General features: G+C 45.2%; 1 protein-coding gene across 8 annotated transcripts in view; it reads left to right on the forward strand.

The window, feature by feature from the left end:
• Positions 1–631: 631 nt before the first annotated feature.
• Positions 632–18583, forward strand: part of VPS13D (vacuolar protein sorting 13 homolog D) — a 273340-nt gene continuing 255388 nt past the window's right edge. For 6 of the 8 annotated variants that reach the window (XR_016039627.1, XM_088845449.1, XM_088845452.1 and 3 more), the window contains exons 1-6: positions 640–721; positions 3365–3452; positions 5241–5413; positions 14398–14475; positions 17247–17437; positions 17532–17612. Coding sequence is in view for 7 of the 8 variants with exons in the window: in XM_088845449.1 (XP_088701575.1) it covers positions 5317–5413; positions 14398–14475; positions 17247–17437; positions 17532–17612 (447 nt within the window). In the remaining variant the exon portion in view is untranslated. Of the gene's footprint in view, positions 722–3364; positions 3495–5240; positions 5414–14397; positions 14476–17246; positions 17438–17531; positions 17613–18583 lie in introns of all 8 variants that reach the window. The other 2 variants (XM_088845451.1, XM_088845450.1) reach the window with 2 other exon arrangements.

Genomic DNA, 18583 nt, shown 5'->3' on the forward strand with positions numbered 1-18583 from the left:
CATCACTGACTCAATGGACATGAGTTTGAGCAAACTCTGGAAGATTGTGGAGGACAGACGTGCCTGGCGTTCTGCAGTCCATGGGGCCGCAAAGAATTGGACACGACTTCACAACAACAACTGTATTATACTCCCACTGGACAGCGATGGTTTCTGTAAAGTCATCCTAAGTAGAGAGATGCGAAATGAAAGGTCCTAAGGTAGGAACTGGAGGATGCAGGGGCAGAGAGGGCCCAGGAAAGAGTAGCAAAAATCGGAGTGGAACAAATTCAGTAGGATCTTGGTTTCGGCTCTCTGAGGAATGGGTTTTAATTAAAGTGTAGTGGGGAAGCAGTTTTAAGCAGGCAAGTGGCAAAGTCTGAATTATGTTTTAACAGACCCGTGAACTGCTAAGTGCCGAACCGACTGCAGGCCAGTCTGTCCTAAATATTATCATCTCAACCTGCAGCCTTCCCCCGGACTCGGTTTACCCACATGCTATAAAATGAGGCAGTTAGGGCCTTTCTCCCCATTCTGCTCCAGCACCTGCGAACTCTGGAGGGGGCGGCCGGCGGCGCCTCCTCGATGACTCGGCGCTCGGCTGGCCAGGCGCCGGCGAGTCGCTCGCTCGATTGGTCGGGTCGGGGCGGGTCTGAGTGCGGCCGGCCAGCGCCATTGAGGAGCCGCGGAGAGGAAGCGCCGCGCAGTGCCGGGCTGGGGCGGGCGGTCCGGACACCGACAGGTACGGGCCGAGGCGGGGCGGCGCCGGGCGGCGAGCAGGGCCAGGGGACTCAGGGCGGGCGTGGACCCGCGGTCGGCTGCTCGGGATCTGCTTCAGACCTAGAGGCCCGGGCCCGCCCGCGGGGAGCGTGGCGCGGGGAGCCCGGGGACCCCACCGTCGGGCCCTCCGAGCTCCTCGGTGAAGTCCTGGGGCGTCCGAGCCCCCGACATCCCCGAGCGGCCCGCCCTCACCGGGACCCCCGCGTCCGAGCCTCTGCGGGCACCCTAGCCACACGCTCGGAAGTCCTGAGCCTCCCGGGACTCCGGCGTCCGTGTCCTGGGGAGTGCGAGCCCCCGCCAGACCCCGCATCCTCTCCAGGGTCGGGGCAGCCTGGTGCCCGGGGATGAAGGGAGTGTCAACCCGCGTCTCCCCGCCGGAGCCTTGGTCTCCACACGAGAGCCCAGTGTATGAGCCTCGCTACCTGTTCCCAAGAAGGATCTTCAGTCAGGGTTCTAGAGGGTCTTAACCACCCCCTTCTCCATCTTTTGGGGTCCCGATCTGGGCTGGGGACATCAGGCTTCAAACCTCTTTGCCCCTCGCCCTCCGGGGTCATGCCCTGGCTGAGCCCCTCCTTCCCGGGTCTTGGGGACACCTGGAGCTATTCCTTCCTGGCTCTATCTGGTAGGTGGGGTCTCCGTCCCCCCAGAGCTGGGCGTAGGGTTCTGAGCAGGGGGGAGGCGCACGGGCTGAGGGGAGCCTCGCCTCCTGGGCTGTTTCCTTCCTGCGGGGCCCCGGGCCTGGCTCCCGCCCCTCTCCGGCCGCTGATTTTCGAGCTCCTTGTGCAGGCAACCCTCCGCCCCGCCGCCTCCGCTCCTGTCGCCAGCCCTTCCTACTTAGGACTCCAGCCGCTCCTCGAGGGAGGGGCCTGGCTCAAGGTCATGGCCAGCTGTCTGCCCGCCCGTGGGCTGAACACTGATCTCCAGTGTCACCTGCCCCACCAATTAGGGGAGGCCAGGTGGGGGTTAGTGCCAGGCAGCTGCGGAGAAGTCCTGATGGACAGGAGTGTAAGCACTTTGGGATTCTGGCCAGCCTGGGGGCCCTTCCTGACACCGGATTCCTTAAGGGAATCCTTGAAGTGGCCTCAAGCCTGGTTTAGACGCTTAGCAGAGTTTATGGATGCCGTCTGGCTTGGGCCTTAACCTATTTCCCACGGCGTTTTATAGTGCCTCTCACCCCATCTTCTTTTAATCTGGTCTTTCCCGTCCTCCACCTTCAGGGGAAGTAGAACAGGCTCAGATCTTGTGTACAAACTGATAGTTGTTTCCCTTTATTCCTACTCAGAGAGCACTTGTAGTTGGCACTTCAGAGTTTGTTGGCATTTAGGGCCAGAATCAATGGCAGTTACTTCAAAAAGAGTACTCCGACTTTGGCTCTTTGTTTAAGTGTGTTTGGAGTTTGCATAGTAAGGCTAGGTTAGTCGGATTCATGTTTTGTTTTCAAAGATTTACTTGTTTAAAGTTATATTGAAGTGTTTCCTTTATTCTTATTTTAAGAAACTTGTTCTTGTAATCTCTTCTTTAAATGTACCTGATAATTTTTAGCAGATTCATAATTTTACATAAAATGTGCTTTACAAAAGATCTTTGGAAAGAAATTAGTGTTCCCAGGTGGCTCAGTAGTAAAGAATCTGCCTGCCAGTGCAGGAGACTGAAGAGACTCGGCTTTGATCCCTGTATCAGGAAGATCCCCTGAAGTAGGAAATGGCAGCCCACTCCAGTATTCTTGCCTGGGAAATCTCATGGACAGAGGGGCCTGGTGGGGCTGCAGTCCTTGGTCACAAAAGAGTCAGACATGACTTAGCAACTAAACAACAACAAAGCACTTATTTTCTTATATGTTTTTACTGTCATTGTTGACAAATAAGAGTTAATTTAATCTGGAAATGCAGAACACTGTTGACAAATAAGAAACAATTTTTCCTGCAGGTTAATTCTTAAAGAGCTTTGTGTTTGGGGGGTTTTGGTAGGTGGAGGCCTCTCAGTTGGCCTAAGAGTGTCTTCTGGCACTAAGATGAATCACGGGAGGTGGGGCAAAGTGCTTGGAAAGGATCCAGAAAGGGCCAGTTCCAAGTGGGATGCCTGCCACAGCAAACCTGGAGCGTCAGGCTTGGTGGGCTGGTGTCCCGCATGCTTGGCTCAGAGCGAGATGTGGAGCCCACATCTAACTAACTGGGATCTACTAGCTGAGAAATTTTGATACCTGTTTAAACTTTTATGTCTCAAGTTCCCTATGTTAATGGAATACTAAAAATTTATCTTTTGTAATTCTAATGGACACCAGTTATTATGGTGGACAGTAATAAATCAGTACTGGGTGTGAATATTATAGCTGGAACCAGAAGATTTCTGGTGTTTGTAGTGACTGACTAATGTATTGAATCAGCATCAGCTGGTGTCCAAGTACCAGTAATGCAGTACTAGGACATTTAAGAACAGTGATAAACCACTGCTGTCTCCCTTCCATTTATATCATTTTACAAATGATCCCGATAAACAAATTTGCAAAATTTATTTCAGGAAGGTTTAAGAGGATCATTGCAGAATATGAAGTTCATTGATACAGTCTCTTAGGCCATTTTTCTTTTTTTTTTTTTGACTGTGTTAGGTCTTCGTTGGACTTCTCAGGTTGCACTAGTGGTCAAGAACCCACCTGCCAATGCAAGAGACATAAGAGGCTTGGGTTCAATCCCTGGGTGAGGAAGATCCCCTGGAGGAGGAAATGACAATCCAGTCCGGTATTCTTGCCTGGAGAATCCCATGGACAGAGGAGCCTGGCAGGCTGCAGTCTGTGGGGTGGCAAGGAGTTGGACATGACTGAAGCAACTTAACACATGCGGGTCTTCGTTGCTTTTCTTGGGCTTTCTCCAGTTGTGGGGAGCTAGGGGCTACTCTTTGTTGCAGTGTGAGGGCTCCTCCTTGCGGTGGCTTGAGGAGCACAGGTTCTAGGGCACGGCAGTTCAGTAGTTGTAGCGCACGGGCTTAAGTTGCCGTGAGGCATGTGGGATCTTCCTGGACCAAGGTTTGAACCTGTGTCTTCTGCATTGGCAGGCGGACGCCCATCCAATGCACCACCTGGGAAGTCCCTCTTGAGCCATTTTTGCTTTAATCTAGGACAGGGTTTCTCTTCCTTGGTACTGTTGGCATATTGGGCTGGATAATTCTTTGCTGTGAAGGGCTATCTTGTGCATTGTAGGGAGTTCAGCAGCTTCCATGGCCCGTCTCCTCTCATAAGGTACCAGTGGCAAAATTCCAGCCTCCCCCCCGCCCCCCAGCCCCAGCTCCCAGTCATAATATTCAGAAATATCTCTAGATGTTGCCAGGTCACATCTGGATAGAACCTCTGATCAGGATAGCCTAGCCCCCAGGTCAGTCACCAAAAGCAATCAGTTTAATGATCAGTTACATCAAAAAGACGCACAACTTTGAATTGTAGGTAATTTTTGGTTAATTTATAAGTGACCATTCTTTGCAGCTGCATCAGTATGTAATGTATTGGTTTGGCCTTCCATTTACTAGTGGTGGAATCTTAACAGTGCTTCCCATCCATCATTTTTTTTTTTTTTTTTAGATTGAAGTTAGTTTCAGGTGTGCAGCAAAGTGATTCAGTTCTAAATATATATATTTCAGGTTTATTTTCCATTATAGGTTATTATACAATATTGCAGTGGGTCGTTGTTGCTTAAATCTATTTTATGTATAGTAGTGTGTGTCTGCTAATCCCACACTCCTAATTTATCCCTCCCTTCTTCCCCCTTTAGTAACTGTAAGCTTATTTTCTATGTCTGTGAGTCTGTTTCTGTTGTATATATAGATTCATTTGTATTATCTTTTTAGATTTCACATATAAATGATATCATGTAGTATTTGTCTTTCTCTGTCTGACTTCACTTTGTTTGATATTCTCTAGGTCCATGCATGTTGCTGCAAATAGCAATATTTTCCTTCTTTTTAAAAAGTATTTCTTCATTTGGCTTCATCATGTTTTTATGGCACGTGGCGTCTTCATTGTGTTTGGGATCTCTTGTTGAGACACGTGGACTTTCTCGTTGTGGTGTGTGGGCTCAGCAGTTGTGGCTTGGGGACTCCAGAGCATGTGGGCTTCAGCAGTTGTAGCGTGTGTGCTTAGTTGCTCCGAGGAATGTGGGGTCTTAGTTCCCTGACCAGGAATTGAACCTGCGTCCCCTTCATTGCTTAACCTCTAGACCACCAGAGAAGTCCCTTTCCTTCTTTTCTTTGTGGCTGAGTAGTATTCCATTGTACATGTAAACCACACCTTCTTTATCCAGTCATCTGTTGACAACAGTTAGGTTGCTTTCATCTCTTGGCTATTGTAAATGGTGGTGCTGTGAACATTCACCCCATCTTTACTTAAATCTGTGCTTTGTATCCATCTACTTTCAGGACAGATAGAGTAGGATATCATCTCGGAAAAATTGTTTGGTTTTTCTGTTCATTTTCTTTTTTTTTTTATTCTTCCATAGATTCTTCTGTGACCATGAGAGAGAGAAATAAAGAATAATCCATGAGTTTTAAACACCTTGTCTTGAGGATATAGTCATGTTGGAAGGTCTTGTAGCCTGGGTTCTTAATACCTACCTGGGGAAATATGTCAATAACCTGAACACTGACCAGCTCTCCGTGGCACTTTTGAAAGGTGAGTACGTGTGTCTCTTTTTGGTGAACTGTGCTTTGCAGATTGGATATCTATTTTTTATATTCTTTTTATTGTACTGAGAATAATAAACCTCAATGGCCAGATGGCTTTGTTCCAAATATGTGCAAAAGAAAATAATGTTCCCCCATAGGACACGGATTATTGTAACTTAAGTAGGTAGCTCTATTGTCATAGAGTTTAGGGAAGTATTACATAATAATAATAATAATTTTAAAAAGACCATACTACTGGTGACTATGCTTTGCCCCAGTTAATGTTTTTAGTTTTATAGGGCTTTATGGAAGCAGCCAGGATGTAGTGACAGTGGCATTAGCTTCAGCTTCAAATCCTGCTGTTACTTGTTAGCTATATGAACAAATCATTGTAATTCTGAGCCTCAGTTTCTTTCTAAATAGAGGGCAATATACCTCTATGGGTTGCTGTAAGGATCAAGTGGAGTGGCCTTTGAAGCTCCTTTCCTGCTGGTGTGTAATAGATACCCACATGTTACTGTAGGGTCTTCCGACAGAATTTCTGGGATCTTGTCTTGCTGAGTAGTAAAATACCTAAAGCTTGAGACATTTTCACCTTGACAAGGCTGCTGCTGCTGCTGCTGCTGCTAAGTCACTTCAGTCGTGTCCGACTCTGTGTGACCCCATAGACGGAAGCCACCAGGCTCCCCCGTCCCTGGGATTCTCCAGGCAAGAACACTGGAGTGGGTTGCCATTTCCTTCTCTAATGTGTGAAAGTGAAAAGTGAAAGTGAAGTCGCTCAGTCGTGTCCAACCCTTAGCGACCCCACGGAGTGCAGCCTACCAGGCTCCTCCATCCATGGGATTTCCTAGGCAAGAGTACTGGAGTGGCTTGCCATTGCCTTCTCCATTGACAAGGCTATACTTCCTAAATACAGCCTAGTGGTTTGATGAGGGGGTTGGAAAAGTGCTTTCTTCTCCTTCCTTGCTCTAAGTTCTCTTTGCTCAACTCAAAACGGAACCCTTTAACACATCTAGGAAAAGAAAGATCAAGTCAGTGTGCAAACATGTAGAATCATAGAAAGAGGAAAGAGGGCCTCAAACATAGTGGAAACCTCCTGGACCTCCTGGGAGTGTGAGTTTTGGCAAGTGTACTGGGGCAGGTTAGGGGGGCTGGCCATGAAGCAGATATGTGGACAGCCTGAGCACAGGTGCAGTGATTTACTGTTCCCAGAAGCAGCATTCTCTGGGGTTTCCTGACCCACCCAAGCCAGGGGAAGGATCACGGCAGCGATAGGCCACAGGGAGCTCGCAGGGTTGCATCCCCCCACCTCTGCCGCTCCCTTCCTTTCATTGGAAACAGCAGTGGCTTCTTTCCTATTCTTTTTTTTTTTTCCTCTGCACTTTCCTGAAAGGGAGCTTCTTGATGGAAAGTGAAAGTGCTGTGTTTGCCTGGGATAGGGTTGTGTTTAAAGTATAATAGTAGTGTCGAGGTTTTGTCTTTGATTGAAGTTCTCAGACACACTGTGAAGCTAATGGGGTGAACAGGGCAGGTTACCGGGCCCAGAAGGAGCCCTGCAAACCACAACATTGCTGACAACAGAGCTGGCTTTCTCAAGAGGGATGTGGTAAGAGGGATGTTTGCTAAAGAAATTAATAAATAGAAATTGGTATCTGATCAGTTATGGCGTCTCCACTGATAATAGACTTTGAACCTCAGCAATTTTATCTATTTTTTAAAATTATTATTGCTTATTTATTTTGGTTGTGCCAGGTATTGGTTGAAGCATATGAGCTCTTAGTTGTGGCATGTGGGATCTAGTTCCCTGACTAGGGATTGAACCCGGGCCCCCTGCATTGGGAGCGTGGAGTCTTAGCCCCTGGACCACCAGGCAAGTCCCTGTAAAGGATTCGGCCTGCATGTGGGCTCTGCATGAAAGGCTGCTTGACCAAGTAGCCAGGTGTGCATTGGGTGGGGTGGGGGCATTCTCAGTGGATCACCTGGCCTCTGCCATCTCTGGCCTAGGTCCTAGCGCCCCTCCATCCTGATTCTGACTCTGATTCAAGGACTCTGACTTCCATGAGATGTGGGGGATGGGATGGAGCTGGGCTGGGCTGGATTCTAAACTCCTGCCTTCTACTATACAGAAGGGACATACATGTCCTGCAAGAATAACTACCTTGATCCCACACAGGGCCTTCCACAATGGGTAGATCTCCCATTTATCCTTTTGCCAACCAAGCTGCTACATTTTACATCAGTCTGTCTTTGTTTCAGTTTGGACCAATGTTAACAACCAGGTCCGTCCTCCTTCCTCTCTGACCTTCGATCCTAACACTTGACCTTTTGTCCTTCTGGTTGGTCCTGAACATGCAGAACACCTGGATTACCTTTCCTCCAGATGCCTGTGTGACTGTGCCATCACTCTGGTCCAGTCTGCTCAAACACCACTTCCTCAGAGATGCTTCTCTGACCCTCCTAGCTAAAGTTGCTTTTTTAAAGAAATTTTTTAATTTACTTATTTGGCTGTGCTGGGTCTTAGTTGTGTCATGCAGGATGTTCTGTCCTCATTGCGCCAGGCAAGATCTTTAGTTGGAGTATGTGGGATCTAGTTCCCAGACCAAGGATTGAGTGCAGGCCCCCTGCATTGGAAACTCGGAGCCTCAGCCACAAACCACCAGGGAAGTCCCTGTAATCTCAGCAATTTCAGACAGAATATATCCTGTAAGGACAACTGTGGGTATCTCTGAAGCTTTCTACCCCTTTTCTGTGCTTATCTTTTCTTAAAAAGTATTCTCTATGGCTTTTAACAAGCCTACGGAGTTTGAGGAATGTGTCTCTGTAGAATAGAAACATGCTTTTTCTTTTGTAACTGATGTAGTTACTCTCTGTTTATGGATCTGGAGCACGCCATGGTGCTTGGCCAAAAAGTTTTAGAGCATCACAGTGCACTGAGAGAATGGCTTTGTAAAGGAGTTGAAAACTTTTTTGTTGATCTTGATGACATGGTTAAGGAGGGTTTGGGGGCAGAGGATACGAGAGAAGAATGAGAGTGTTATTTCAGTTTGTCTAGAGGTAATTACCTGACCAGTAATGCTGAAGATCATGATCATCAGATCATGAATTCCTTATTGCCAAATTCAGACTTAAATTGAAGAAAATGGGGAAAACCATTAAACCATTCAGGTATGACCTAAAGCAAATCCCTTATGATTATACAGTTGAAGTGAGAAATAGATTTCAGGGACTAGATCTGATAGACTGAGTGCCTGATCAACTATGGACAGAGGTTCAGGGATCAGGACCATCCCCAAGAAAAAGAAATGCAAAAAAGCAAAATGGCTGTCTGAGGAGGCCTTACAAATAGCTGTGAAAAGAAGAGAAGTGAAAAGCAAAGGAGAAAAGGAAAATACCCATTTGAATGCAGAGTTCCAAAGAATATCAAGGAGAGATAAGAAAGCCTTCCTCAGCGATCAATACAAAGAAATAGAGGAAAACAACAGAATGGGAAAGACTAGAAATCTCGTCAAGAAAATTAGAGATACCAAGGGAACATTTCATGCAAAGATGGGCTCCATAAAGGACAGAAATGGTATGGACCTAACAGAAGCAGAAGATATTAAAAAGAGGTGGCAAGAATACACACAATAACTGTATAAAAAAGATCTTCACAACCCAGTTAATCACGTGGTGTGATCACTCCCCTAGAGCCAGACATCCTGGAATGTGAAGTCAAGTGGGCCTTAGGAAGCATCACTACAAACAAAGCTAGTGGAGGTGATGGAATTCCAGTTGAGCTATTTCAAATCCTGAAAGATGATGCTGTGAAAGTGCTGCACTCAATATGTCAGCAAATTTGGAGAACTCAGCAATGGCCACAGGACTGGAAAAGGTCAATTTTCATTCCAATCCTAAAGAAAGGCAATGCCAAAGAATGCTCAAACTATTGCAAAGTTGCACTCATCTCACGCGCTAGTAAAGTAATACTCAAAATTCTTCAAGCCAGGCTTCAGTAATACGTAAACTGTGAACTTCCAGATGTTCAAGCTGGATTTAGAAAAGGCAGAGGAACCAGAGATCAAATTGCCAACATCCGTTGGATCATCGAAAAAGCAAGAGAGTTGCAGAAAAACATCTGTTTCTGCTTTTGACTATGTCAAAGCCTTTGACTCTGTGGATCACAACAGACTGGGAAATTCTTCAAGAGATGGGAATACCAGACCACCTTACCTGCTTCTTTAGAAATCTGTATGCAGGTCAGGAAGCAACAGTTAGAACTGGACATGGAATAACAGACTGGTTCCAAATAGGAAAAGCAGTATGTCAAGGCTGTGTATGTCACCCTGCTTATTTAACTTATATGCAGAGTACATCATGAGAAATGCTGGGCTGGATGAAGCACAAGCTGGAGTCAAGATCGCCGGGAGAAATGTCAGTAACCTCAGATACGTAGATGACACCACGTTATGGCAGAAAGTGAAGAGGAATTAAGGAGCCTCTTGATGAAAGTGAAAGAGGACAGTGAAAAAGTTGGCTTAAAGCTCAACATTCAGAAAACTAAGATCATGGCATCTGGTCCCATCACTTCATGGGAAATAGATTGGGAAACAATGTCAGACTTTATTTTTTTGGGCTCCAGAATCACTGCAGATAGTGACTGCAGCCATGAAATTAAAAGACACTCCTTGGAAGGAAAGTTATGACCAACCTAGACAGCATATTAAAAAGCAGAGACATTACTTTGCCAACAAAGGCCCATCTATTCAAGGCTATCGTTTTTGCAGTAGTCATATATGGATGGATAGTTGGACTATAAAGAAAGCTGAGTGCTGAAGAATTGATGCTTTTGAACTGTGGTATTGGAGAAGACCCTTTAGAGTCCCTTGGACAGCAAGGAAATCCAACCAGTTCATCCTAAAGGAAATCAGGCCTGAATATTCATTGGAAGAACTGATGTTGAAGCTGAAACTCTGGCCACCTGATGCAAAGAACTGACTCATTTGAAAAGACCCTAATGCTGGGAAAGATTGAAGGCAGGAGGAGAAGGGAATGACAGAAGATGAGATGGTTGGATGGCATCACCGACTCAATGGACATGAGTTTGAATAAACTCCAGGAGTTGGTGATGGACAGGGAGGCCTGGCGTGCTGCAGACCATGGGGTCTCAAAGAGTTGGACACGACTGGGTAACTGAACTGAACTGAACTAAGAGATATTTACAGATACTTTGGGAGATACAAAGGAGACCGAAATAGTTGCTAAGCGTATGAATTTTGTAGTCAGACTGGGTTTGAATCCCAGTTCCTTCACTTAGACCAATAAGTTGGGCAAATTACTCAAATTCTTTTTTTCTTCTTCCACTTTTACTGAGATATAATTGACATGGAGTCTTCTATAAGGTTAAGGTGTACAGTATAATGATTTGACTTACATACATCATGAAATGATCATCAGTAAGTATAGTGAACATGCATCATCTCATTTTGATACAAAATTAAAGAAATAAACCTTTTTTCTTGTGGTGAGAGCTCCTAGGATTCAATTTTGATATACAACATATACGTTAACTCTACTTATCGTGTTGTACCTTACCCTAGCACTAAATTACTCAAATTCTTAATGCTTCAGTCTCCCATTTTGCAAACTGGACAGAATATTCCCTGTCTCATGCCGTCCTAAGGACTGAACCCATTAATGTGGGTCAAAGAGCTAGAACTACTCTTGGCATTCGGTGGACCTTCAGTCACTGTTAGTTATCATCACCATTTGAACATCAGCGTTATGACTGGCTGGTGCATTGGACTTCAAGGATAGACTGTGCACACATGCTCAAAGCAATGAGAATGCAAACTAGCATAGAAGTTGAAGGACAGAGACAGCACTTGTATAATATTTCATTTGTTCAGTCATTCAACAAATACTGAGCACTTGCTTTGGGTAAGACTGTACTATGGAATGACACAAAAAGGGGAGACAGTAGAAAATACTTGGAGCTCAGGCATAGGGTCTAACTCTAGTTCCACCACTTTACAGTTGTTTGTGACTGTGGGCAAGTTACATAAAAGCCTCTTCTTCACCAGCACCCCCCCACACCTCCCGCCTTTTCTTTTGCTGTAACATGAGGCTTGTGGAATTTTAGTTTTCCTTACCAGGGATTGGACCCGGGCCCTCAGCAGTGAGAATGCAGAGTCCTGACGACTGGACTGCCAGGGAATTCCCACCCCCTCTCCTTCTTGCCAACAGAGATCAGCCAGGCCTGGTATGAACTCTGGCACTACCGCTGACCAGCTCTGTTATTTATAAGCACCTGCTTATCCCCTAAGCCTCACTTTTCTTATTTTAAAAGTGAAGAAAGTAATACTTCGTTATATTTTTGTGAGGATCAAATTAAGAAATGCATATGAAGTGCTTGGTACATAGTAGGATCTCAAGGTACTGTCATCATCATCATTATTAATAGCATCATCCCAGCTCCCTCCTCTGTAGTCCCTGTTCTAAGAGAGCCGTTAACCTGTCTGGGAGGCAGAAATGAGTGTACAGTAGTAGAAGCAGTATGTATTAGGTTGTTACACTAGAGATCCAACTGTAATGCAGTGGGAGGAGGGTCATTCATCCTGTCTGGAGGACTCTGAGAAAGCTATTCTGGAGGTGGCTTTTGAGTGGGTCTTGCAGGGTTTTGGTAGATGGCCTGGACTGGGTGACCACCTTCCAGCAGAACGAGGTCTGTGAGTGGAGGCAGAAGGTGCACACCTGCAGGGCATGTTCAGATGCTTTGAGGCCAGAAGGTAGCAGCTGCCAGTGCTGAGTCAAGGAGTTTGAACTGTGGGCTGTGGGCATCTGTTTAGATTCCCCCTCCTTTGCTGTTTTATAAGCTCTGAATGTCAGGTTGGCCCTTTAAATGAGGTTGACTTTCCTGGAGCCCAGGGAGGAGGATTGAGTAGTCATTAGGTATTTACTCTAAATTCACCCTAGTTCTGGCTTCCCAGGTGGCCCAGTGGTAAAGAATCCGCCTGCCAATGCAGGAGACCTGGGTTCGATCCCTGAGTTGGGAAGATCCTCTGGAATAGGAAATGGCAACTCACTCCAGTAGTCTTGCCTGGGAAATATCATGAACAGTCCTCTGTAGCCTGGCAGGCTACAGTCCCTGGGATTGCAAAGAGTTGGACACAGCTGAGTGCACAGGCACTACACACTAGTGACTAGATTTCTTATTAATCTGAGCTGAGGAGTTTTGGTATGAGAGAGCCATCCATAAGTAAGTCTGCAGATTTTCTGCCTGGAAATCAACGAACATTATCATCTATAAGGTGCTCACCTATGCTGGGCGCTTTGTGGCCTGATTCCTTGGAGGGACCTTTCCTGGCAGGGCCAGTTGTGGGTAGGGAAGTAGGAAGCCTTTGATCTGTATTTTGTCTGATTCCTTTGTTTTGGACTCTCTGTAGGCTGCCTTTTCTCTTCATTGTTGCCTCTGTGTCTTCTTTCGAGACCACCTCCTTTGCTGTCTTTACTTCAGCTTCTTTAATTGTTCGTTGTGTGGATTGCCTGCAGGTCCAGTTCTCCATGTGGCACAGCAGCCATGGAAACCTGGGGCTGTCTGCCTTTGTGACAGATTTGGGTGTTGAAAAATAGGGCAAGTGAGTCAAATTGCAAATGTTGCTCTTTAAAAGAAGAAACTGTATGGTTTCCTCCCTTTAAGTCAGTTTCAACTGATAAGGAATGTGTTTCACATTTTTTTCCTCTGATGATCATTTTCTCCCCAAATGTGCATATAGGGTTGTTTCTGGGCTCTCTGGGACAGTTAACTTCTTTTGGTTGTCTCCTATGTGGACAAGTGTTCCTACAAACATCTGAAAAATAAGTTCGGTCCGTTTGCTCAGAATCTGCTCAGATGCTAGCTTTGAATACTTCTTTAGATGCCAGTAAGGCACATCTTAATCATTCAAAGGGGGAAGTAATCAGGTTTCTTGTATTAGTTTGTCTTTGGAGGAAAAGACTTGCTTTCCTTTCTTCTCAGTTCTCTTGCCAGATAATGGTTGCTAGTTGTTCTTGTCTGTACTTTCTGTTCTTGAAAATATATTTCAGACAGATATATATGACTCAGAAATCAACTTTGTTGTGCAAACAACTTCATAAAATGATGGCTGTGTCCCCAGCTTTTTGAGGGTGGGGACCCTGCCTGCCTTTGTTTATAATCCCAGTGGCCAGTACCATGCCTTAGGCACAGGGGAGGGTCACTTCTGTAGCTTCGGGAGTGAGTGTCACCCCCGTGACTGTCCCTTCAGTCTGCTTCGAAGACATCTAGTACTTTGGGTTTAAGTGATGGTAAAAGCTGGGGCTGAAAAGGACCTTGAGCAGTGGTCCAGTTCATGCCTTTGCTCATTACTCTGCAAGTGAGGATGGGAAGGAGAACCTGTGGAGGTGGGCTTTCCAGAAGAGAGAGTGTACTTCCTTCTGATGACCAACTCTACTGGACTCACAGGAGCACTTAGACATGGTGTGGAATATATCATTTTAGGAGGGCGGGCAGTGGATGAGGAGAGCTTGTTAAAAATGGCAAATTTCTGTTTCAATTTCAGAGATATCTAGGTAGGGAAACCAGGATCTGTGTTTCATCCCAGGCGATTCAAATGTTAATGGACCTTGGGTGAATACTAGCCTAAACTTGGGGCATGTAAACTGGCCACCTGGCCAGATCCCTCTTCGAGCTGAGAATGGCTTTTCCATTTTTAAAGACTTGTAAAGAAAAAAAAGAGAGAATATATAATACACCCTGTAAGGACTGAAATATTTACTCCTTGGCTAGTTAGTCTGATCCCTGCCCTAAACCCTTCATCTGCTGGCAGGCTTACATGTCAGAGTGGGCAGGTCGGGACATCAGCACAGACAAAGCACAGTGGTAGGTACAGCCTGGGCCTCCATGGGAAGCTCTCCCTTTACTCTGCACTGATTGGCACACAGTAGGCACCTACTGCATCTGTTGGATGAACATGTTATGGTGTTTTTATTTTTTAGGTGCTGTTGAATTAGAAAACTTGCCTTTAAAGAAAGATGCCTTGAAAGAACTGGAATTACCATTTGAGGTCAAAGCTGGTATGTGAAACAAGGGAGAGGGAGGCAGTATTACTTCATTTGGGATGTGAAAACTGAGGACCCTTGCGTCTGGCTCCGTTGGACCAGGAAGAGGCAGAATAGGAGTTTCAGTCAGTCTTCAAGTGTGGTCCCTAGGCTGCTAATGTCAGGATGCTCTTGGGGTGGTTGTGGCCCCCAGACTTACTGAATCAGAGTCTCTGAAGAAGTGTCATTGAACCTGCATCATTTTTTATTTATTTTTTGAAACTGCACCTTTACTGAGCTCCCCAGGTGATTCTTAAAAGTCTGGGAACTTCTGTCTTAGATACGGGGGCTTCTTATTTTCAGAGAATTCATTATACATTTTGGGCTCCCCCAGTGCCTTAGCGGTGAAGAACCTGCCTGCAATACATGAGGCGCAGGAGACTTGAGTTCGGTCCCTGGGTCTGGAAGATCCCTGGAGGAGGGAATGGCTACCCACTCCAGTATTCCTGCCTGGAGAATCCCATGGACAGAGGAGTCTGGACAGAGGAGTCTGGTGGGGTACAGTTCACGGGGTCACAAAGAGTTGGACACAACTGAAGTGACTGAGCACAGCACACACGTTTTACATATGACTGAGACAGTTGACCCTGTTGAATGAAAGGTGGGCTTGGGTTTCTATTCCGTATTTGCCACTTTCTGGCTGTGTGACTTTGGGGCAGTTCCCTCACAACTCTGTGTATGCTTCCTCATCTTTCAGTTCAGTTCAGTTCAGTCGCTTAGTCGTGTCCGACTCTTTGCGACCCTATGAACCACAGCACGCCAGGCCTCCCTGTCCATCACCAACTCCCGGAGTTCACTCAAACTCATGTCCATCGAGTCGGTGATGCCATCTAGCCATCTCATTCTCTGTCGTCCCCGTCTCCTCCCACCCCCAATCCCTCCTAGCATCAGACTCTTCCAGTGAGTCAACTCGTCGCATGAGGTGGCCAAAGTATTGGAGTTTCAGCCCCAGCCTAAGTCCTTCCAGTGAACACCCAGGATTGATCTCCTTTAGAATGGACTGGTTGGATTTCCTTGCAGTCCAAGGGACTCTCAAGAGTCTTCTCCAGCACCACAGTTCAAAAGCATCAATTCTTCGGCGATCAACTTTCTTCACAGTCCAACTCTCACATCCATACATGGGACAATTGTAGTTACATCGTAGGGTTGTTGAGAGGAATACCCGAGTTAATGCATTAAAATTACTCAGTACAGTTCTCGGCACACTCAGTTAACGTTTGCAAGTTTTGGAGTCTTGCAGTTACTAGATTTGGTAGAGAAACAAGAATTGTCACAGAATAAAAATATTCTCTATTAAGTGAGCACACATAAAATTAAGTCCCTCTTTAGACACTGCTTGTCATTGACCAGTAAGTAGCCTGTTGATGTCAGTCAGTCTTTCCCTCATTTTGAGGGTACGTATATTATAATAAAGTGTACGTACAATGCAAGTCAGTTGCTAGGTGAAATAAAATGGAAATTTTGCAAGAGATGTAGGCTTTCTTGAAGTTAAGTCATGGGTGAACTGCCAGAGTCACAAGCAAAGGCAGTGACAAGTTAGAATCTGAAAGAAACTCTCAAGAATGATGACATGGTAGATACTGCCAAAGAGTTCTTAATTGAATATCAAAGGATTAAGAGGCTTTTGGGGAAAATTGATCTTTTCTAATGTTTTGGCAAAAATGACCTTTGTTACGCTTGCGCTGCCAAAATGGAATGTAGCAGAAGTTATATTTTGCTGTCATATAATTGTCCTTCCAATTAATTAAGATTAGAATTGCAACTTTGCACTAATTATTGTTAGAATTCTTTGTTGTGAACACTGGTGTGTGGTTTCAGTTTATAATAAAAATTTTATTAAATGTAAGAACTGACTTTCATTTTTCTAGATAAAGCCAAAATTATTTTTTCATTATTTGTTGTGACATACATCTTCATTTGTTACTGGGTTACACAGCTGATCACTTGGTGTCAATGATACTTTGTTATCTTAAATATAACAGATTGCTCCTGCTCGAATTCCAGATCTTAGGCAGGCATGATCACACTCTGCTAATGTTATACTTTCCGAGGTAGACTGTTAGCTGGGATCTCTAAGAGATCCCTTAGGTCAGACGGTTCACATGCTCTTATGCTTTACTCCTTGGTGGTGACTTGCCTCTTATTAATTGAAGTGAAAGAAGCCTTGTGTTCTGGGAGGTTTGGCTAGAAATGGTAGAACTCGGGAAATATGTGTTACAGTTCTCCCAGGCCATTTAGCTCTCCCATCAGTCCGAGGTCTCATGAAGAGTCAGAATTCCTTCTCGATAGAATTCCACCTCAACATGACCAACGTTTCAGTCGCTGTGTTTGAAATTGGGTGTATTGTAAGTCTGTTAACTCCCAGTAAGTACCTATCAGCCAACTAATTAATAATGAAGAAGAAATGAGTTGTGTGCCCACAGGCTTGTGCAAGTGCCATGGGGAGAAAGAAACCCCAGGGAAATTTATGATGTAGTCCCATTGGGGAAGAGGTAATTTCCAGAGCAGAGATGTTGCATTTGATATGAAAAAGTTACACTGACCTTGTTCCAGCTTCTACTTTTTATGCCTTTGTTCTTGGAGCTCTCAGCCTAGTAGCGTTTGTTTCACATGTAGGAAAACTGACTGCTTGTCTTCTTAAAAAGTAAATAGTAAAAATAATAATACTTCTTAAAGGACACTAGAAGAATACAGAAAAATAGAATTAAACACGTGTCAGACATTTAACAAGACTTTCCTCTTCCCAGGCTTAATTGGGAAAGTGACCCTTCAGATTCCCTTCTACCGCCCCCATGTGGACCCTTGGGTGATCTCCATCTCCAGCCTTCATTTAATTGGAGCCCCTGAAAAAATACAGGATTTCAATGATGAAAAGGAGAAGCTGTTGGAAAGGGAGCGCAAGAAAGCTCTCCTTCATGCCCTGGAGGAAAAATGGAAGGCAAGGCAGAAATCCTCTTGGCCTGAGAGCGGTGGTGGTGAGACTTGAAATCAGCAAAGCCCTGGATTCTAACACCAGCTCTTTTCCTTTGTAGAACGAACGCCAGCAGAAAGGGGAGTCTTACTGGTATTCAGTCACTGCCTCAGTAGTTACGAGGATTGTGGAGAACATTGAAGTAAGTCCTAGTGGCTTTTATAAAGTATGAACGCGGAGGGGGACCGCTCAGGCTTAAATGTGTTTCGTGTCATGGTTGCTGGTTTCTCGTGGGTGTAACTGATCACAGAGTGTCTGCAGAGAGTGCTGACTGCTCAGGTGTGCCTTTTCCTAGGCGGTGGTGGAGGGAGAACCTGAAAAGTGAGTCAGATACAGGTTTTTCTTGCTTCAGTTAGTGTGAGTAGGAGTCTTAACTTCACTGACACTTCACTTCATTTTCTTTCTGAATATGGGAACGCCACTTGCTGAAGGATATACCGCCTAAGGAGAAAAATCCTATCTGGTTGCAGGGCAAATCACTTAATCTCTCTGGTCTCAGTTTCTTCCTCTGGACATTGAGAGCGGTTGGATATGGTTTCCAGTTGATTATATAGTGTGTTGTGAACAACTCTCCCACCTCCGTGTCTGGGACCGTGTGATGAGTTACAGGGCTCGGGCCGCTGGCCATATTGTCTGCTTTAATTACCATTTTGTTTTGTCCTCAAAACCAAGAATAGGGTTCACACTAATTTTCAGGAATGTCATAAGAATCAGCCCATACTTATCAACTCCAGGGTTTTCATGCAGTGCCATGTGACAGGCCACATGTTTTTTTAAGGTGTCCCACTCCCCCCCAGAATACAGTGTGAGGTTGCTGGATTCATAACTTTGGTAACATTGGTAAAAAGATCAGTACATTTCAGGTGACTGCTTTGAATTCTTTTTCAGGCAGTTATTTATCTCATTGAGTTTTTTAGATATTGTCATTATTTTAACTTTATTTTTAATAATAACTTGCAGATTTAGTTCACATACCATAAATTTTACAATTTTTAAGTGTACAAACTAGTGTTTTTTGGTATATTTACAAAGTTGAGCATTCATCACCACTGTCTAATTCCAGAATATTTTCATTATCCCTCAAAGATGCTCTATTCCCAACTAGCAACCACT

Source organism: Moschus berezovskii, chromosome 17 (genome assembly GCF_049115385.1).
Source record: "Moschus berezovskii isolate FMDL1 chromosome 17, NW_MosBer_1.0, whole genome shotgun sequence".
Lineage (NCBI taxonomy): Eukaryota > Metazoa > Chordata > Mammalia > Artiodactyla > Moschidae > Moschus > Moschus berezovskii.